The sequence below is a fragment of the Ooceraea biroi genome, chromosome 5 (assembly GCF_003672135.1).
Source record: "Ooceraea biroi isolate clonal line C1 chromosome 5, Obir_v5.4, whole genome shotgun sequence".
Lineage (NCBI taxonomy): Eukaryota > Metazoa > Arthropoda > Insecta > Hymenoptera > Formicidae > Ooceraea > Ooceraea biroi.
This window is the reverse complement of record NC_039510.1, coordinates 4,538,468-4,558,978: the sequence shown is the minus strand read 5'-3', so window position 1 is coordinate 4,558,978 and position 20,511 is coordinate 4,538,468. Positions and strand designations below refer to the sequence as shown.

The 20,511-nt window shown below is 47.7% G+C and overlaps 1 protein-coding gene across 2 annotated transcripts in view; it reads right to left on the bottom strand.

The window, feature by feature from the left end:
• LOC105287618 (kinesin-like protein CG14535) overlaps positions 1–20,511 on the bottom strand; it is a 218,458-nt gene that overhangs the window by 30,034 nt on the left and 167,913 nt on the right. For both annotated transcript variants that reach the window (XM_026969485.1, XM_026969486.1), the window contains exon 3: positions 4,666–4,854. In XM_026969485.1, the coding sequence (XP_026825286.1) occupies positions 4,666–4,854 (189 nt within the window). The remainder of the gene's footprint in view (positions 1–4,665; positions 4,855–20,511) is intronic.

Here is a 20,511-nt window from a genome sequence, read left to right as displayed (position 1 = left end):
CAGCGATTGTTCGCTTGTCTTCGCCGCCGATCAGCTGGCACCTGTCAAACTTCATCAGCGTTGCTTAACAGCCGGTCGCGCTCTACGGCGCAAATTAATCCCGCTGTAATATGGAAATACGTCACTCGGGAAGATACGACGGATATGCCGCCGGACAGAGCGGTCCAAGGGACAAGGAGTGTAGACGCGACTGAGGCAGACAGGATACTCCGGACGCAGAACCGTATGATTGGTTTATAGATTACCGTGCATTTGCTGGTAAACGGTCGAGACGAGAGCTGGTCACATGCTTATTTGCCGATGCGAAATATCTCCGTGCCAGGGCGAGTATTAAAAGCGACTGCTGAATTTGATCATGACAAACTCGCAAATTTAGTGCGTGAAATGTCGACAAAACTGCCAAATAAACTAAATCAAGTTTAGTTTATTTCCAAGTCCGACACGTGTATTTTAAAACAACTTGTATTAATAAACATAGACTCAATATGACGAGAACGCAAATTTAGTAACGTGTTCACGCGACATGTATCCAACCAACCAAAATGCAGATTGTCATGCTGACATTTTATTCTCATCGTGAAATTCTCGTCTCGTGATTTATATTTTATGCTATTCCGATTTTATCTCTGCGGGTCTAAAAGTATGACACTTTCTTAACGTAATTTCCTAATATTTTGCTGAATCTGGGGAACTAGTTATAAAATCTCAACACCCCCAACAATCAATTATGCATTTTTGCGAAGCAGTTGAATTCTCACGAGGATTCGCAAGGTATCGCGGGCTCATAGGTCTCACTGGTCGGCTCGTTCAATCTACATACCCTGGCAAATGAGCAATAGATCGGTGACGTGCATACACACACACGCCCACACAACGACCGAGTACATACACGGACGCGCATACACGCTCGCGCGCGCCTTCGCGTAATCCACAGCGTGACTATTAGTCGTAAGTCAATAATAAAGCCCTTGTCCTGCCGCGGCTATAATGGCCGCGGTGAATTATTCCGGCCGAGATGCATTGTCCTGGCCGGCTTGGAATTGTCGGCGAGGTATGCACACAGCGATATACCGCGTGCGTGCGTGCCGAATGCGTGGCTGTTTGCGCGTATGACGCGCATAATTGAGATGGATGTCGATTGATTCGCGGCCGGGTTTCGTTCGCGCGGTCTGCCCATTGGCAGCTCATTGTTGGCACTCAAGTAGCCGGCTTAGTTTCCGGCGGATTTTGCCGCTTACGCGCCGTTGCTTACCATACACGGACGTAAAACGAATCGCGCGGATCACGATAATGCTAATGAAATATGTTTCATTAGAGTTTACTGCAGAGATACGTTGGGTATTAAGATGCTGAGGGGAATATTCGCTCATTTCACGCAGACTGTGGACCTGTAATCGATCATTTGTGTTCTCCGATAATCACTTTTCTTTCAATTCTCCCAGTAACTAGTTTTTAAGCGCGCGTTTAAAGGAATTTGCTGCAACAACAAACTTAACGTGAAAAAAAAGAAAATATCGAAGCGATGTAGTCTCGAGGAAACGAAAGTAACTACACTTGGATTTATAACTCGGCGCTCTGAGCGTTAACTGAACTCGTTTTATGGACCATTGAGAAAAGCGAACAAGCGCCTTCGAGTACCTCGTTCTCCGACAAGCCGTTTTGAGAGGTGTAATATTACTTCGCGTCGTGAAAACGCGGCTTGCTAGTTTCCCGACCTCGTCTATTGTTTCCGGCAAGTTGCTCGGTGCACTTTGTGGGCCACGTGTATCCGCTCGCGTGATCGGTTACGCCGAGAGAGACGGAAGTTCCGCACGATTCGCGCGCTCCAGACCGCACAAGAGGATTCCGTTCCATTTCTTTTCATTTCCTCCTGTTACAACTCGTGCGCGGGGATAAACTCGTTTACTTGGTCCAGCTTAGTTTGCCGACATCGCTTTTCGCACACTGCAGCATGACTTCTACCCTACGCTCGTGCACCATGTTAAAAGCGAACGACTTTTAAATGAATCTGCAGCTTTATCGCGATTTATCGTGGACTTTATCAAATAAGCCGCGATTCGCCGGGGATTCGCGCCGCGATTACAACCGGTCCGCTAATGTTTGACCGGTCGAAGTGTTAATAATTGAAATTGCGCCCGATACGGCTTTGCTCATCGCAAACATCGGCGCGGCTGCAATTTCGATTGCGGCCGTATTTTCTTTGGCCGGCGGACATCCTTGCTGACTTGCAGCTCAAATGTATAGACGTAAATTGCCCGCGGGGTGTATTTATGGAGATGCCGGGCGGATGCAGCACGCGCAAACACGTATCATGCGGATTATGTCACCGCTAAAATTACCGTCGTCGACGGATGGGAATTGTCGATAAATGTCCACTTGCCGTCGCGATCATCGTTCGCTTGTCGATGGTACGTGGAACGTGAAACGTAAAAATCGATGGATTTTCGCTGATGCGTTACACATCATTCGCATGCGCGCACGTGTGTCTGGTTCAGTCGAAAAACAATGTTGAATTATAGTTGAATTTCGCCGTTTCAAAATCCAGCTTTTGGCTGCATATACGTCCTCATATGACGTTATAAAACGAAAGTCGCAGAAATTATTGCGTTTTATTGCGCCGAAATTATATTTTGACTTGTTCTTTTTCTCTTTTTTTTTGGCTTCAATGATTCGTCACTCTTACGTTCATCCGGCATCAAAGAGGAAAATCCACTGTCACGACCGCGCTCGTTCGTGAAGTTCGCTATCGATAGCGGAGCTCTCGAAGGGCGGAGGCGAGATCGGCCGCATCGATCCCCCCCCTCGCGATTCTACAAAAACGTCAAAGAGATCGACCGGCATGATGATGAACGATTGTAGGCCCAATGGAATGGCCGGCGCGGTCGACTGGTCTTTAAAATATTCAAGCGAGAATGCGTTTGACGGCCAATCGGGAAGGACGGAAAGTCGCGCCGGACGCTGGAACTCGCTCTTTCGAATTCGGCTCTTTCATCCCGTGGAGTTCATCCTCCCCCCATCCTCGTGTAGAAGCCCAGCTGGTTCGCAGCCAGATTCGATGGACCACGCAGGGAGAAAAGGGGAAAGGGCTAGCACAGGAGGGTGCAAGGGGAAGCAGAGACGGCCTATTGTGTCCTTCGATGACAATCGCCGTGGCCGACGGACATTTGATCGAATCAATCGATTGGTTTCTATGGTTCTTCTAAACACAGCCGCCGCGAGGGTGAAATACCAAAGGGAAAGAGAAGAGGGAGGTCCGACCGGACAGGAAGACGCGGAAGAGAGGAAAGTGTAAGTGGGACGGAGTATTCTGTTTCTCTCTTTCCTTCTCTCTGGAGTACGAGACGTGGTATATCGCTGGAGGAACGGAGCGACGGAGGGAACAAGGAAGAGATAGCCGTTGTCGAGCCGGAGCGCAAGAGCGAGATACGGGAATATCCAGTAGCTCCGGGCTCATTTGAATCCGACGCTCAATAATGTCTCTCAGGAGCATCGAAATATCTCAATACGTGTATATAACGCCCGCGCCGTCGCGATCATGGGTATCTGTTCTGGCAGTGCGGTCCGTCAAGATTGCATAATGCAGTTCGTCGGGAGAGTACATCGGCACGCGGAGGAGAATTATCGGTGATAACGATCGACAAATTGATTTCGAATGATACCGTGAAACACCAAAAGTCTGTCTCGACGACGAAACCCACGTCAGACGTTATCTTCAGACGACGATTTATGAGAGAAATATTCGCTCTGCGCATTTTCAGCTTAAAAAACGCATCTCGGGAGATTACGGATATCTTGATGGCGAAAAACGGAGGCGGCACCGCCGCGTCTCACGACACGAGGAACGGAGAAAAATATTCCGGCCGCGCGGTAACGCGATAAAGTGTCCGACGAGAACGCAGTCGGTAGCAACGCCGGCGAAGTCACAGGCAAAGAGCAACATTCGCCCGGAAGGGGATGGATTTTCCTGTCGGAGAGGAGTGGAGTTTAGAGGTCGGGAAATTAGTTTAGTTATGCGCCCGGCAGGGACGTCTCTTACGTTTCCACCACGGACGTAAGTCCTCGGCGGGGCACGTACACGTCCCAGGACTCTCTCCTGCTCTCGCCGCCGTTTCTCGCTCTCTCGCAGCCCTCTCCTCCTCTTTTATCTACCGCGAACTTCCTCAAGCCCTCTCTCAGACCCGGCGTTCTCCCCTCGTAGAATTCCGCCGAGCCGGGACCAGAGGTCCTCGAAGAATCAAGCCGCGGGGAAGGAGAGGATTTTCCGAAGCGAGAACAAACCGAGCGAGCGAAGGAGAGTGTCTTCGAGGACGGGGCAGCAACCGCCCTCTCATCGAGGGCTGTTGCTACTCACTACTCTCCGGAGCAGCTGGCCGCGACGAAGACGCGTCATTGACTCGACGTCTCTCTCCTAGTCTCTCTTTCGCGTGCACGATCCCTTTCTCGAGTATCGAGCGGCCTCAAACGCGCTCGTTATAAATGCCGCTTTGTTCGAGCCCTGCTCGTCGCGCTCGAGTGCCATTTGAAATTTAAAACGTTAACGGGGCACTCTGAATGGCAGAAATTAAATCCCGCTCGCTTCTCCGTTGACTTAATCCCGCGGCGAAGTGTCTCAGTTACACTTGCCACCATATCCGCACGTGTTTTTGCGATTTGCATGTAATCTACCTGGGAGTCTTCCTCGGTGAATATCGCGTCAAACGCGAACATCTTGGGCGCCGCCACGGTCGGCCGACGATCCTCCGCCGATGAGGATTGACCGGATGCCGGATCCACCAGGGTGACCTGCTTCTTCCGCTTATCCGCGTTGAAGAAACTGCCTCCGTCTCCGGGCGACACTCTCAGCATGACTTTCACCTGAAGAAACAGAAGAAAATTGCTATTAAATTTCTTTTCTGTCGAGATTAATTGTGGAAGATGAGAATTAAATGCTAATTTGAGAGTGACTTTCCTGCGAAAATGTGAAATGTAAAAATTGCATTTTTCTAAGATTAAATGGAATATTTCATAAAATATGAACGTTACTGATGGCGCGTTTTAACGGAATTAATTGTATTATTCATCATTCGTTTAGCGGCGCGAGCGTAAATATAACTCTTCAACCGTGATCGCGCGAGCATTACAGCATTTAATGAGAACTACATTAATCATTGTGAAATTAAATTAGTTTTGGAATCTGCCAATTGGACAGGCGCAGTAGATTACATTTGTCGACTAAAGATAAAGCTTTCCCGTCACTTAAGCGCCCGGTGAATCCGTTTCAATAGGTTAATACTGCATAATGAATCAGCTCTTCTCTCGCACCGAATAATGCGCTCATCAAAATTGTCTGACAGACGGTTTCTACTAGCAAATGAACGTCAGGTCTAAATTTACTATGATCCACGTTAACCGAACGGTCATTGAACTCAACCACGATACTTATGGAATATACGTCACGACGGAACGTTAGGTAACAAAATCGTGTTTGATACGACAATTATAACCACCGCGATCCACAGTGACGTTCTTGCCAATTATTTTATGTAAATGTCGTGATTAACGTAACATTATTTTACATAAACAGTATGAAAATAACGGCGAGATAATCTGGCTACGATGATATCTCATTGTTATCCATGCGAGACTGTGTCAGTTGTACGTAAATGGACTTTAATTGAAACATTGCGGTCCGCGTTTTTCTTGCATGATGGCTGCAATATGTAAATTTCTGCGCTATGAATAATTTAGTTGCAACTTTCCGAAAGACTCGCTCCTCGATGAACGTAAATGTGGGCAAACATCGAGCAATCGTGCAGCTTAAAAAGCCAGGCACATGACATTTAATTACGATATTCGAGCCGCAATGGACACAACGGGTAACGTGATAGCGGAGAGACGCGTGTATCCAAATACGCGAGAAGATATTTGCCGGCCACTCGTGAAATCGAATATCGCTCGCGTACGTCGAACGGGCAGTTGAGCATTCTGGTAAACAAGTGTAGCTGCTGCTTTTTTAATAATCGTACGCCGAATGGACCCGCGACCCCACTTAACCATGGCTTTTAACATTTTGCCATTTCTGTCAATTCAGCATTTTGCAAATTGCACAACGGCGATCGATGCGCGCTTGCATTCGTGACTTATTTGTAAATATTGTATGAACTGTAACATTGCGAATTCTTCTTCGCTTGCGAAATTTCGACTCTTAATTTTTATTTCTTTTATTTATTATTGCCGATACTTATTCTCAGCATTTCAATTAACCGTTGAGTTGTGTCAGCAAGTGACAAAATCGCTACTGCTTGACAATATTACATTATTCCTGCAAGTCTAAAAAGAGTCTACTTGCAAGAGACTGCTGTCTGCAGGAGAATAGTAAAGCGGATCGAAAGTGGATCGGAAACACGCGGAGAGGAAAGAACGATGTAACTGGTATCGAGTCGGTTCTCTAGACTCAATTATTCTTATCTACGATTTGCGCCACATTTCACGAATGGAGATACGCCCGCGCGTGATTTAAGCGAACTCGAGCGTCCCGGTGCGATAAGACGCGCCGCGGCGCGTTTCTCCGCGCGCGTGAAGTCATCGCGATGCATTATTAAAACCACATCCGGTCCTCTCGGTGCACCGCTACGATCGATGTCGTCGGTCGAATCTGCTCGCGAATCTGCTCGCACCGCTAGTCGTCCGCTCGCCTGTCTGTCTGTCCGTTTGTCTGTCTGTCTGACTGTCTGTCTGTCTGTCTGTCTGTCTGTCCAGGAAATTGCGTTTGGAGATTTCGTTCAGATTGCGGTGCACGTCCTATCTTTCGCATGCGGCAACGCCCCCGCCGCTGCGACCGCGCACAGGTACAAAACCAGACGTGCGTCTTTTTTGTCTCCGTCTCCCGCGGTTGTCTGACATCAACCCCGCTCTCTCACCCCACAGCGGCACCCTTGTCGCCTCTTGCGCATCCCTCCGACCGCGTGATAGTTTTGCGAGAGGACCGAATCGGTACAATCGCCACGACCGGAAATAAAACGGCTCCCCGCGCCGATCTTATTGCTGAAACTCTGCATGCATCGATCGCGGACCCCTTCAGCACCCTTCGCCCACCCTTCCGTCAAGGGTGTCCCAGTCTCGAAGGTGAATTTACGCCCTCCGTGTCCCTTCCGTTTCACGAAATTCGGCTGTTTGCGAGCTGCAAGCTTCGTCCCTACGTGCTGCTCACCCGTAGTCACCCGGTATTTCGTTACGTGGCTGATTTCGAGGGTGGATATCGGTTCCGCCCGAATGGACTTGGAGGATGATCGGTCCCCGCGTCCTCGAGGCCGGCTCGAGAGGGACACTTTGCGGAGCCGTATCGCTCTGATACGTTACGATTATTACATGCAATAATCTGTAGTATTATTAGCTTATAAGGAAAGTAAAGTTCGCTCGAAAACAGAAAATTAACGTCTATCATTTTATCAATGCGAAAATAAGAATTAAAGCATCTTTTTTCTGGTTTTCATTTTTTTTTATATCAAAGCTCTCGCCACTACTCGCTTCTCATATTTTCAAGTTTAACGCCATTTCCTTGCACACCGTCGGAGTCTAATCGCGCGGAAAAGTGGTGCGACTGAATTTTTCATGGCACCGTCGCCGATAGTGTTTCCGCCCGTAGGAATGAGCGCTATCGATTTCCCGCGAACACGAGCGCGAGTTTTCGCCGCGCGTAATCAATCGTCGAGCGTAACACTCGGAGAGAACGTATCATACGCACACGCGCGTATTCCACACGAAATTGAGACTGGCCGTTAAGTTGAATTTTACATGGGACCCATTGCGAATTGATGCGCGACACGATATGCGAGCTTTCAAACCGACCGCCATCGCCACAATGATCATTAGTTGATTTCGCGTTCGCGATTCTGATTTCGTTGAGTAGCACCGATGACATGCCTCCTCGACATATCGTTCTTCCCTCGCTCGTCAAATCGAAGGGAGAATTGTGTCCCCTCGTGTGGGACTAGCCTTTATCCCGTGCATGGGTTCGGACTTTTACGTGCCGCGATAAAGTGCCGCGAAAATTACATTTCGGAAGTGATGGCTTACGGTAAGCCAGGCCTGACTCTCGTAACCATCAAAGTTCGGCCAAGTACGTACAGTTCGCGAAACGGAACGGGGAGTTTACCGTTGCTCTGCCCGAATTTATGCGTCCTCTCTACGGGCTATGAATCCAGGTTTACGCGCCGGTACGTTGGAATTAATTAGCCCGTGGTCCGGCCTGAAACACGTAACTGATTCGGACGAAAGCTCGGCGATAAACTATGATCAACGCGCCGGTGATCATAGCGATCTCCTCGAGGTCTACTAAGGACTGTATCCGTCGAGTAATTTACTGAACTGCTCATCGTTCAAGTGCCTCTACACGAATTGAACGTTGGCTCTTATTGTTGGTGAGAGTCTCGACTAGTGTGACTGCAAAATTGTTCGCTCCTGTATTAGTTAACTTAATAATGTTTTCATTGCAAGCAGAGTTTGCGATACGCGAACCGCAAATTTGATTACTGTGAAATGGTTTCATTAACCGTGGCGGAAGTAACGGCGTAACGTTTGATGAGCCATTAAAGAACGTCTCCCGTGTATATCGCGTTCGAGTGTCGTCATCGGAAGAGGCACCTGGGACGGAGGTGGCACGTTAATTCTTTAACGCTCGAAGACCGGCGAAGGCGCTTATGTGTCGCGTACACATGTTAAGTTACAGCGTGCAGGTGTTTTATGACGGCACTCGTCTACCGCTGGTATTATCCGCCAATTTACGATCATGGCGCGACGTGTCCGGCGCTTATAAATGAGCGATACGTCGCGCAAAGTTGCACATAAATTCCCGTCTGGTCCTCGATCGTCGGCTCATCGGCTTGCACGCGCGGTGCGGGATCGAGCGATGATCGATCTGCGTCAACGATAAACAAGTCCGATGTAACGCGACGTCGTTGCAAATCATTTTGCGAACTGAAAGTGACGCGCGCGAAAACGCGCGGAATGGAAAGCCGAGATGAAATTCGGCCGAAACGCGTGCGAGTATTTATCCGCGCAATTCTGTAACGCGACGTATAACTCGTTAGGTCGAAATGCACGATAACACGGATCGGTAATTGCATTTAGAGCGTGAGGAAAACATTGGTTTGTGAAAAACAATGTTTTTGCACAAAGCAGTGTTTTCGCACGGCATTAATGATATTTCGCTCGGACGAGCGTCAGTGCGTAACGCGTCGACAAGATACGGACTAAGAACCGCCACAGTCTCATTCGCTGCTGGCTATTACACGTTCTGCATAAGGGATACGTAGCATACGCCGCGCTAGTCCCAGTCGAGCCATATGCCAAGTTTACGGTTTGATCCGGCGTCCGTAAAGCGAAATTGCTATCCGGTACAGAATCGCACACGAGCACACACACACATACACGTGTGTACGCATGCACGCACCCGAATAGCAACGACGTCAAAAGTTCCGTAATGATCTGTAATAACAATTACTGAAGCACCGAGAACGAGACAATGCCGGCACGAGTTTAGCGCAAAAGTTGGGTAATCTGCGAGGATTTGGTAGCAACTTTAAAGCACATCCTGTACGCGTAATGCGGCGTAAACTTACTCAAGATTAAATATGATTGAATACATGTAAGCAAGGGAGAGATATTAACGCAAACATAGTCAAGATTGCTGATAAATTATCACACATTTTATTTCCTTCATTTAGCAACGACAAAGTATGAAATAATTAATAACAAAGCGCACTATTCGCATCCGTTGTAACTGGAACGGATAGTTTAATTTGTTATTAATTATTTCGCAGACATCTAAGGTATCCGGCTTTGCGGCAGTTCGGGATTTCACAACAATTTGCGATGGCCGCTTTCGTCTGCCGTAATCTGATTTATCGCATCAGCACGCATAATTCCAGGCTTCAGCTTCAGCAATACTCTTTCTCCCATAACACCACGTAGAGATATTAGCCATTGTTAAATAGGATCTGTTTGGCGGAACGCAAAGCGCTTTCACGTGCGCTGTCTGAGAGGGTAGCTGCGGCGGCGGGAGAGAGCGAGACGTGAATGACGGAAACTAATTGTTGAAACCGGAGTGCATCTCGACTCCGATTTCCGACAAGGCACACTGCGGTGCTCCGCAGTCTGTCGTGGCGTGGCCCTCGCTCGCAAGAGACGAGAAGCGAAGACCCGAGGGGATTTAACTTCGACAACGAATATCATCAAAAGGCTCGCGCGTCGCGACTGCGCGCTCTTTAACCGAATATTATTCGCCGAACGCGGTTTATTTAAGTAATCGTCATCCCCCGTGGGGAGCGGTTGTGCCAGCCCTTCGTTAAAACTGTAGTAACCGTCGTCTCGGCAGTCGCACCCCGGGGCGATTCCGACGATCGACGATGCCGACGCGAGGCGAATCGATCTCGCGTGTAAACTGGTCGTAATCTGTCGCGCAGGCAGGGAAGGAGCACGCCGCACGCAAATGCATGGATTAATTAATTAATTTACATCTAATGTTTGCAATATTATTATACGTACTCCTCGTTCTCTTACTAGTGCTTACTCTTACTAGGCAACGTGACTAATCCGGTTTTTACTTATTTTAATGGACTGCAATAACGTGACTTTTTCAAGATTGAATAAACAGTACGATATTTTTCAAGATACGGTATTATGTTTTTTTATGGATGTATTCTTGTAATGTTTTTCACGATACAACACTGAAATATATCGCAGGACGCGACGTTTAATGCTTGATACGTATTTATGGTTCGATATCGCTAAAACCATCTAAATGTCCGGCCTCGGGGCGAGCTACAAGGGGAGCTAAAGTTTCTGACTCGGCCGTTAAGGAATTTACACCGTGAAGACCTCCGGGCGATTCGAACGAAATTTACGCCACGAAATGGGTCAGGGGCATTTCGCCCCTCGTAAGGGATGTACTACCGACAAATCTGATTTTCGCGAGACGTGGCGAACGCAATCTCATCAGCGTCGAATTTTCCCCGACGATGAAGCAGCACCTGCAGGGCGATACGCACACAATCCCGCGTTCCTGCCACACGATCAGAAGTCAATTTCGCAGAAGGATTTTTTTCTGTACTTCTCACGTCTTTCGAAACGTTAAGAACAAAGTGAGGAAAATTTATTAACTCTCCTTTCGTTCAATATTTAATCAAGAAGTAAAAGATAATTGAATACTACCGCGTCGATTCGATGCAATTCTTCTTCCAACGTTATTAAGACCGAGCGCGGCTTTCTTTTTCTAGCCGCTCTATCGAGATGAATAATTCTCCGTCAATTTACCGCGAACAAGATTAGCCAGACTGTAAGATTGTTTGCTCGGAAAATATTTCTCAACCGGTCGCATTAGCATCCGAGCAAGGTTTATCCTTCCCACGTAGTTCTAATCTGCGCTCCGACAAAATGTAGAGACCTTCCTCACGTGTTTCCTGCCCCACGCTGGAAGAACTCTATTCCTTCGCTATTGCTCCCTGCACCCTGGCCCTTCGCGCGTTACCCGGTATGCGGCTTATCTCGGCCGGACGGAATTTCGCGATTCAGTATGCAGGCATCGCGACGTGGCGGGCACGGGAGGAGAGAAAGAACGTACACGCGGTAACGCAATACTTCCGCGGTCGTCCCGTTAACAAAGGTGCGGGTGAAGAGGGCAGAGTGTACCGGGCAGCGGGAGGGCAGGCGGAGGGGTAGTTAGGCGGACTCAGGCTGGCTTGTGCGAAAGGGGTCCTGCGTCGGTTAGGGTTGTCAGTCAAGCAGCGATAGCGGGAGTACGGCGCGGGAGCGTGCCGCACGCTACTTTAGCCCAGGACCGAGCCTGAAATCGCACACGCCGGTATACCTTGGTACAACGGTGTGACGTCGTAATGGCTGTATAATGGCTTGGCCGTGTATATGTTATACGTTTAATATTACGCCGCCAAGGAAAGGAGCAACTCGAAATGCTCGCTCGTCATCGCTGCTTGCTGCTCGACGTTCACCTTGCTCTCCTGATCTTCCATCTTGTCTTCTGACCGGCTCGGCTCTCCTCTTTGATTATTGATTCTGCCGGCTAGATGTGGATGGAGATGGATGCCCGCGCAGTTTGCGATAACCAACGGAATCGTCAAAGGAAGGTATCTGCTTAGGAATTTGTCGCTTTGAATCTGTTAGCATATTCGATGTCCTTTCGCGAACAAAGTTTCGCGAAATCGGCGACTGCAATCTTGCAGAATGTACGTCATCCTCTGTAAACGAGCGGAAACGTTTCTCGTGCGTTCCTCCTCGTGCTGGAAAATATCACATTCGGGTTCCGAGATGCTAAGTGCCTAGATTATAGCAGTCAAGCCGTAAGGAACACAGCTTGACGCGCCGTGAAGTATGACAGTCATAAATTTCTCCGCGCCACCAACTTCTACTAGTTTCCGTCCTCTGCTTCTTCTTCTTGTTCTTGTTCTCATCCTTCTTTCTTCAATCCTCCTTTCTTTCCGAGCAAATCAGAAACGCTTGATACATTCCTCAACTTACGAAGGCGGACGCGCGCAAATCCGCTTTAACTTTACATCGTGATAATCTGGTGTTCTCGTGTATACACCGATGGGCGTGAATGTACATCCGAGATGGAATAGAGTAATGGCGAAAAGTGGCGAACATGATGAGCAACGCACAGAGAAAATCTCCAAACTTATCAGTTTTCAAAGTCTCTATCTTCAATTCATCACACTGGCATTTTCCTCAATGTAGACTAAACGCGAGTATAATATTCCAAGTATCGATTTTTAAATAAGGCTTGTATCGTGATAGCTGCCAAGCCGGAAGAATTTATTGTTGTAACAACGAGCTTGTCATTAAGAAGTTAATGATGTCGCTAATGTTTTCTCGTGAAAACCATCCGCTACTCCCTCGCGAGCTCATTAAAAGGTCCGCGACTCTCACGTCGCGTGCCTTGGCGTTTTTCTGCTCGTTATCGCACTGGAATAGATTCGATCGCGCGTGTTTCTACGTTTTCACAGAGTCGCGGTATCATACTGCGGTACGGAATGTAATTAGGCCGGTGGACTATCAGTATGTGGGCATGTTGCACGTGACACACAGCTGGTTGCATAAATGCAATGTAATGCGACGGAAGTGGAGAATAGCTGTATTACTTACCGTATTATCAGGCATTGATCTAGCGCGCTCACGAGACTCGTGCCTTTCATTTATTATTTTTCCTCCCTTTGGCAATTTCGTCTCTCGTTACCCGGGAGAATCCCTCTTCCCTTCTTCCCGCGCGCGCAGGAGAAAAATCGCTCTTATGTCAGACAGGAAGTGGCAGGCGGGCGGAGGGCAACGAAAGAGAAAGAAATTGGTTTCCAAAGGTAAACTAATTTCAGGCCACTTCGTTTCGACGAGAAGTCGGCCTTCTTGTCAGCCCAGTCCTTGCCGTCTCCTCTGTATCGGATATTCGCGTCTCGTCCATCGTCATCCGTCCGTTTTTCTGTGCATCTAACCCCGCTGACCCAATTACCGTACGACGGAAAAGATAGGCTCGCGTCGTGCTACAGCAGAAAGGCACGCTGTGCTGCGATCCATCGTAATCTTGAATGCAAATGAAACTCGGCACGGGCGATCCTTTGAAGGATCCCAGCGTCCTTTGAGCATGATGGCAGTCGGTGGGGGTCCATTAGACACCACTCGCTCGTTCTTACGCGAAATTTTAGACGCTGATCTCGAGGATAATCAAGACGAGCGTGCCCGAGATATGATGAGAGATAAAGCACTCGCGAGTATTTTTAACAAGTACTCCCCCGTCATTATAGTACTTTATCCAAGGCAGAAATTTTGCCTTCCTAAATTTTTCAAATGGAAAAAAAATACAACATGAAATTTATTTTTGGTAGATTTTCAGGCAAAGAGAGGAGAAAAATGATATCCGATAATAATCAATATTAATAAATATTTTTTTATTCAGTTTATTTCTACAATTATCTTGTAATATTAAACAATCTCTGTTAATCAGAACTGGAAAATCCATCAGATTAGATATTTTCTAATTAAGACGCCATTTTCTTTGGCGATAACACTACGGACTCCTGATAGCGTGCCATGAGTACACTATTTTATCGTTGCCGTGTGTGTACCACGTGCGTCGGGCAATTCGTCCGTACGTAATCCCTGGTAATTTCGATGTGGAGCGTAGCAGCCGAGGGAGACGTCTCGACGTTTGGATATACCGTCGAGCCGAGCATGAAACCGAACGTACATGTAGCGGGGAATGTAAATTGCTCGCTTCTGCCTAAAGCCGCGGTGTAATAAATCACGGCGGCGAAGACACGACGATTGCCGTCTATCGGCCGGGGATAAAGTATCGAAATCACGTACGAGGGTTAAGAAACGTCGGAATTCGAGCACCAGGATTCAGCCTGCTCCGTCACTGACGACGAAGATATCCGCAAATCCCGTCGCGCATGAGAAGTACGTTCCTTTCGTCATTCTGTATCCGGCTAAAATGCTGAAGTTCCTTGATTTGACTTCGGCGAAGATTAAACAAACACTCGATGTCGAAAAAACAATTTTGCACTCGAGCATTACGCGACCGTCGTGTACTTCTCATTAGGCAGGCTATTTACCGTTATCAACATTAAGTATTGCGACTGCAACGCAAATGGGTCAAAGCGGCACCCGAGGCAACATGCGATTATATCGCAATTATAATAAAATGTACATTCCTATTATTTATCCGCGCGCGCGCGAATTTCTCTCCTCTCGAGCGGAGCGCGGTGGATTAATGTACGATTCGCGTGACGACAAGTCGTTTACACGCGCGTGTAATTATCGTCCCGCCTGGCTATCGTGTGTTTTCCGCGACGATATCTCGCGAAACACCGATGCGAAAATAGTGAATAATCACGGGACATGGTACCTATGCACGGGGGCAAGCCGCGATTTTTGTCAACTACCACGACGGTCGGTTTGTCGGCCGATTAAAGCGCGACCGTTCGAACGCGATTCGCGGAGAAAATTATTAGAGGCCACCCGCGGGGATTACAAGGATTATGCGTCACGTCGTGCAGCAAAGGGTGCAGAAAGAAACAAGCCAAAGTATGGTTCAGGGAATCAATGATACGGGCGTGACGAGCGCTCGTAAAGTGCAGTGCGCAATTATTGTCGTCGCGAGTTAAATCGCACGTGTTCCGTGGCACGCGTTCTCTCGCCCGCGCCCGACGCCTGACAGCCGATGTAATAAAAGCCCGAGATAAAGCCCGAACTTTCCCCGCGCTCGTAATTCTCGGTTTCTATATCCGAGGAACGGTCTGCGTGACGAGCAGCCGTAACGAAGAGAACGTTGACGTCGCGGTTTGCTGGATGCTTTTCGACGAAGGCCGAAGGGTTCCGTCGACGTGGGCGCGGTCCGGGAATTATGCATCGAAAACCCTTCGCTGTGCCCGTTTCTGATACTCAGTCGAAACGAATTCGTCTTTGCTCGAACCACTTCCAATTTTTGCCGAAGTTATCTCTGCGATCGATCGGTTCGTCCTTTCCATCTCGAAGCGTTCTTCTTCTTTCGTACTTCGATAAAAATAAAATACGAGCGTGTATCGGAGATCACGATTTATGCCCGGTTGCTTGACACAACGAAGTTACCGAGCAAGGGAGAAGGCGAAGAAGGTTTTATTTCACGAATCGATCAAGAAGGAACTTGAACGTTTAAAGTCCCCCCCGCTTTTTAGAACTTTCGAGCACGATCTCCCTGGCAGGTACATCGTACTCTAAGTGACAACGAGTCACTAAGTGACGAGTTCAAATTTCGGGATCATTGTACCCTTTTATCGAATGTTATCTATCTTGTCCCGCGCCCGATGCCGTAACACTCAATATCGTTACGTGTAATTTCATTGCTCGGCGAATGCCGGCTGCTCCGCTAAATCGAGTTGCTAGGTGGATAGAACAGGAATACCTGTCTGAAATACTAATAAACCTTCTCGTGTTTCCTGTAGCCGGTACGCCCGTCAAAGAAGAAAATATAGATTGTAAGCGATGAAGTTAATGCTTTAGTACACCGCTGCTCTGTAACTTCAGCGCTTTCACCGCCTTCGTTCCGCGCGTGAGGAAATTGATAATACATCGGTGCCCTTTCGCTCCTTCGTGTCTTGCCTCTACATTCCGAACCGGACTCGTGTTCGTTACGGCTAGAACGTGCAAGAAGAAATTACGTGTTGCATGGTAGCGAATGAATAAATGATAAAACAGAAAATGGTAGATGCATTTGTATATTTGCTGTTGAATAATTCTCTGGAGATTGTTGCATGATTTAGATCTCTGCTGGAAATGTAGTTCGTATTTATCCAACTATAGTAAAATATTGAATGTTTAATGCGGAAGAATCAGATCAATTATGCAAGCCATGTTAAAGCTGCTTAACTATATCTGCCTAAAGGGTGTAGCAAACAAAATTATTAAAAATAGTTACCTAGGGTATATGCACATGAGCGAGATAAAAAAATCTCGAAGTATCTCAAACTTAATTTCCTTCCTTCCTTCCCGAGGGGAACGCTCGAGCAGCTCGAGATTGCCAGCGCGAGAGGAGTTAAATTTTTGAGAGTAATTCGGGATTGCGACTGAAAAAAGTAAAGACTTCCCCCGATTTCATTTTCGTAAATTTGCTCTCTTTATTTCATAATGTCGAAGAGCTTAAGTTGGAGTAGAATAACAGCGCTTTTTCGCGTCGTGCGGCCAACCGGAGACGAAAGGACAGATAAAACTGCGAAATCATTCTGCACGTGGAATCCACGCTGTAATCTGCGCGCGAAAATCGGGGCTTGGCGAGAAAAAAAGAATCACTGTGCATCCCCTGATACCGCATTGCGCTTAGCATATTCATGTTCGCGCTCTGCGTGCAGTTTTCCGGTGTTTGATCGCTATCATACGCCTCTACATATTCATAAATGAATCACGATGCATGCAGGCCACTTTCGGTCCACTTATAATATATTATCGTTGCCATAAATAGCTAAATTCCATCTGCATTTATTAAAATGTCTCTTTTCGGAACATCAAAGTAACGCTCGACGATATGAGAAAATCATTCAGAATTAATTTACGCATGAGCTACCAATCTTACGTTTGAAACTATAAATCGTGGATTCGAGCCAAGCCGATTCTCTTCCTCTGCTTTTCTGGTCGCCCAAGTTTTATTGCGATACCAAGCGTGATGTATGTGTCGGTACAGAACGAGAAAAGAAAGCGCGATACAGGATGAGAGGCGACGCGAGCCGGGCAACCGTAAGTGATACGAGCTCGCGTGTGGTCAGACGGCCGGGACTGCGGGGCCTCTTCCTCTTCCTTTTCACGCATATAATATGCATGTATCAATATAGACCTTGTCAAATATATCATTCCGCTCGATATACCCGAGGTGCGTTCCCGCACGGCCGCCTGCTCTCCCGCTGCGAACTTTATTCAATTTCACGCTTTCCGCCGGTATGTCGGCGTTGGCGTGCGCGGCATAAACAAGTGCGCAGCCGACGCAAAAAGGCGTCCGTTCCTCGCATTCGTATCGAATTACTGTGACCCGAAAGGAACGGCGGCAGGCAGGGCAGACAGGGCAGGACAGGGTAGGTCAGAACCACCCACCCCTGGCTAGGTTTGCACCCGCACCTGGAGCTTTCAACAGGTACGTCGGCGTGCTCGCTCGTGTGCGTCATGTTCGATAGCCCGACGTGGCGCGTAAACAATTACTCGACGGGTTGTACGAGAAGAGCGCGGGAAACGGAAGCCGAATTATACGGCGCGGTCGACTCGATACGGCAGATACTAAAGGGAGAGAATGAGGATGTTTCGTGCTCGTTCGCGAGGAAATGCGAGGCTGCAGATCCGCGGAGAGTTCGCAGGAATTTTAAGCAGTTGTAAGTTTATCGTTTGATTTACATTGTTGGCAACTTATCGTTTAAGCACTTCACTCGGAAATCCAGCAAAGCGGATTGCACGGAATTAAGGAGAGATGCAATCCCGGTTTAGTCGGTTGAAAAATTATTACTTGGGATGTGTAAGTGATATTTCAAATTAACTTTTACTTTTCTAGTCTATGGAAAATCTGAAGTCATAAATGACGATCAATCATACAAAAAATGAGAACTATATAGAAAGAGACAAGGCGAAGAAATGTGATAATTATTATCGTATTTCTCCGTTGATCGATCACGACCGAGCAAACGCTACTTTCGTTGCTGCAACGGAGTTCTCGCTTTCGCCTCGCAAATTCCGCGCGAATCTAATCGTCCGGAAAGAAAGACGAGAACCGTAAAATGGCTTCATCGCGATATGCCGAATACATAATTCAGCTAGTCGCGCATTTGCACTGCGACAATCATGCATCCATTTGAGGTCGCTTCGTCGTCGATACGGATCCCATCACGTCCTGCCTAATTCGACCCCCGGGATAATAATCGATGAAGTACATTCAAATGGACATTGTACGCCGCGAGCAGGTGGCTTACAGCAGTCGTGAAGGTTTAATGTCGAGCATAAACCCGGCGAACTTTAGCCCACATCGTACGAAGTGGCGCTCGTAAATCGTGCTCCTGCCATTTTCCTCGGACGAGAGATATGTATCTATACGTATATGTATGTACGTGTATATACACATACCTATATATGCTCGTCGTCTTTCTTTTTCTGTCTTAACGTCGTTGCGAGATGACGCCCCGTCTGCTAGCACCGCGATTTTACGGTCGCCTCGAGATTGATTCTCGAGCACATGGCGAACGATAAAAAATGAAAATTACCTCGTATTTTCCAAGTCATGAATCACGCCCCGAATTGGCAGTCACGTAATTGTCTCGTTCCTGGCGGAGGAATCGGACTGGAGAGCAAACTCTTGGGTCAGCGACTGTATTCGGCTCGTATAAGAAACTCGAGGTTCGGTTTTATGGGAAGATTTGAAGCTGATAGCAGAACGGAAGAGGAACATCTGATCCATCGACTGCAACTGCATCGATTGCAAAGCTTCCGGTTGACGTTTTTCGGTTCGTGATAACTGAGAAGCTTTTTAATTATGTTTTTCTTCATTCGAATAAAAAGTGAGCTCGCGCGCGCGCGAGTTAATCGAAATTTTCCACTGACTCTAGAAGGAATAACTCGTTTCGGATCATATTTTATTAAACGAGCTCGTACGCCGTGCAAGCTGGTCTTCACTGTGCAATCGCGGTTGAATGCAAGCTTGCCACCAATTTTACGAGGCTTTTCCGTGTAGCGCGTGTTACGATCTGCACCGCGTTACAATTTCGTAAAAAAGCGATCGAGTCGCGATTCGTTCACGAGGATAACGCACGTCGGACTCAAATGCGCGGTTCAGGCGGATTTAAAATTTATCGCTTTGGATTATGCAAAGCCTAGTCGCGCGACTACAAAAATTGATTCGATCGTCTGTAGCGATGCGCTTCGCGACTTTTCCGACGAGGAAATTTTTCGCGGAACATTCGCTCGAGAGTGGATCCGCTCGCGTCACACAATCTCGTGTCTTGTCGCGTGACGCGTTCAATGTTCTTCGCCATTGTATCGGTAATGACTTAATTACGATTCGATTACGCCTCATTCGCTCGACTCGTCGCAAACTGCACGGCGGATCGGGAATTAATCTGCACCGTAAATGGTAACGATGTTCGAGTTACTCGCGAGACAAGTAGAAAGGGTTGGAGCGACGCGAGAAAGGGAGATAATCCCTTATATATTATAGATGAATCTGCGAACGCTGTTGTTAGCGCTATTGGTTAAAGGTGAGAAAGAATTTTCGAGAGGCGCTTGATGTAAATCTTTAAGTTGTAAATGAGCGAAACGTGCAGTCGCAAGTTTTGTTTGTCGAACGCTGTCGGAATAACAATCGTTTCTAACGAGATACTGCAAGATAGAAGTGTATCTCGTTTCTCACCCTTTTTATTTTTCTCTTTGCTCTTTAATCGCGACAAGTTGCACGGAGCCAAGCTGCATCTCGAGAGGAATATTCTCCACGATTCATGCGACGTTATTACTCTCGTTCCATCAAAAATATATTCTTCGTCTGCGTAAAATCACTCGTACGTCTCTCGACTCGAGAGTCAAAGGGAGACAGAGAGTTGTTTCGTCGTCGTCGTCGTCGTCGTCGTCGTTGCAATGCAACGCAATGTCGAAGCCTGGTAATCCGGCTGTTAGAAATCTTTTCTGCCGACATAACTCGGTTACGCGCGCAGTTAAACGAACGGTGTAATTGCTCGTGGAAAAAAGTAGGGGAGCGGAGGATTTTCCGTCGCGGATCGCAGTCCCATCACACACATACGTACGCGCATACACATTCATATACGTGATTCTTTTATTTTTTTCATGATTTTCTCGACGGTGACTGGTACAACAAAGTAACGCGCGGCACAAAGCGCGGCGTGACGCGCTACGCGAACGGCGACTCGCCGAAAAAGCAACGCGGATTAAGGGTTGATGCCGCGTAACGAAGTCTGAGCCGCGGCTTTGAGGCCCCCATGGAATGTACAATTTCGACAGGTTCATACCGTTCGCGCG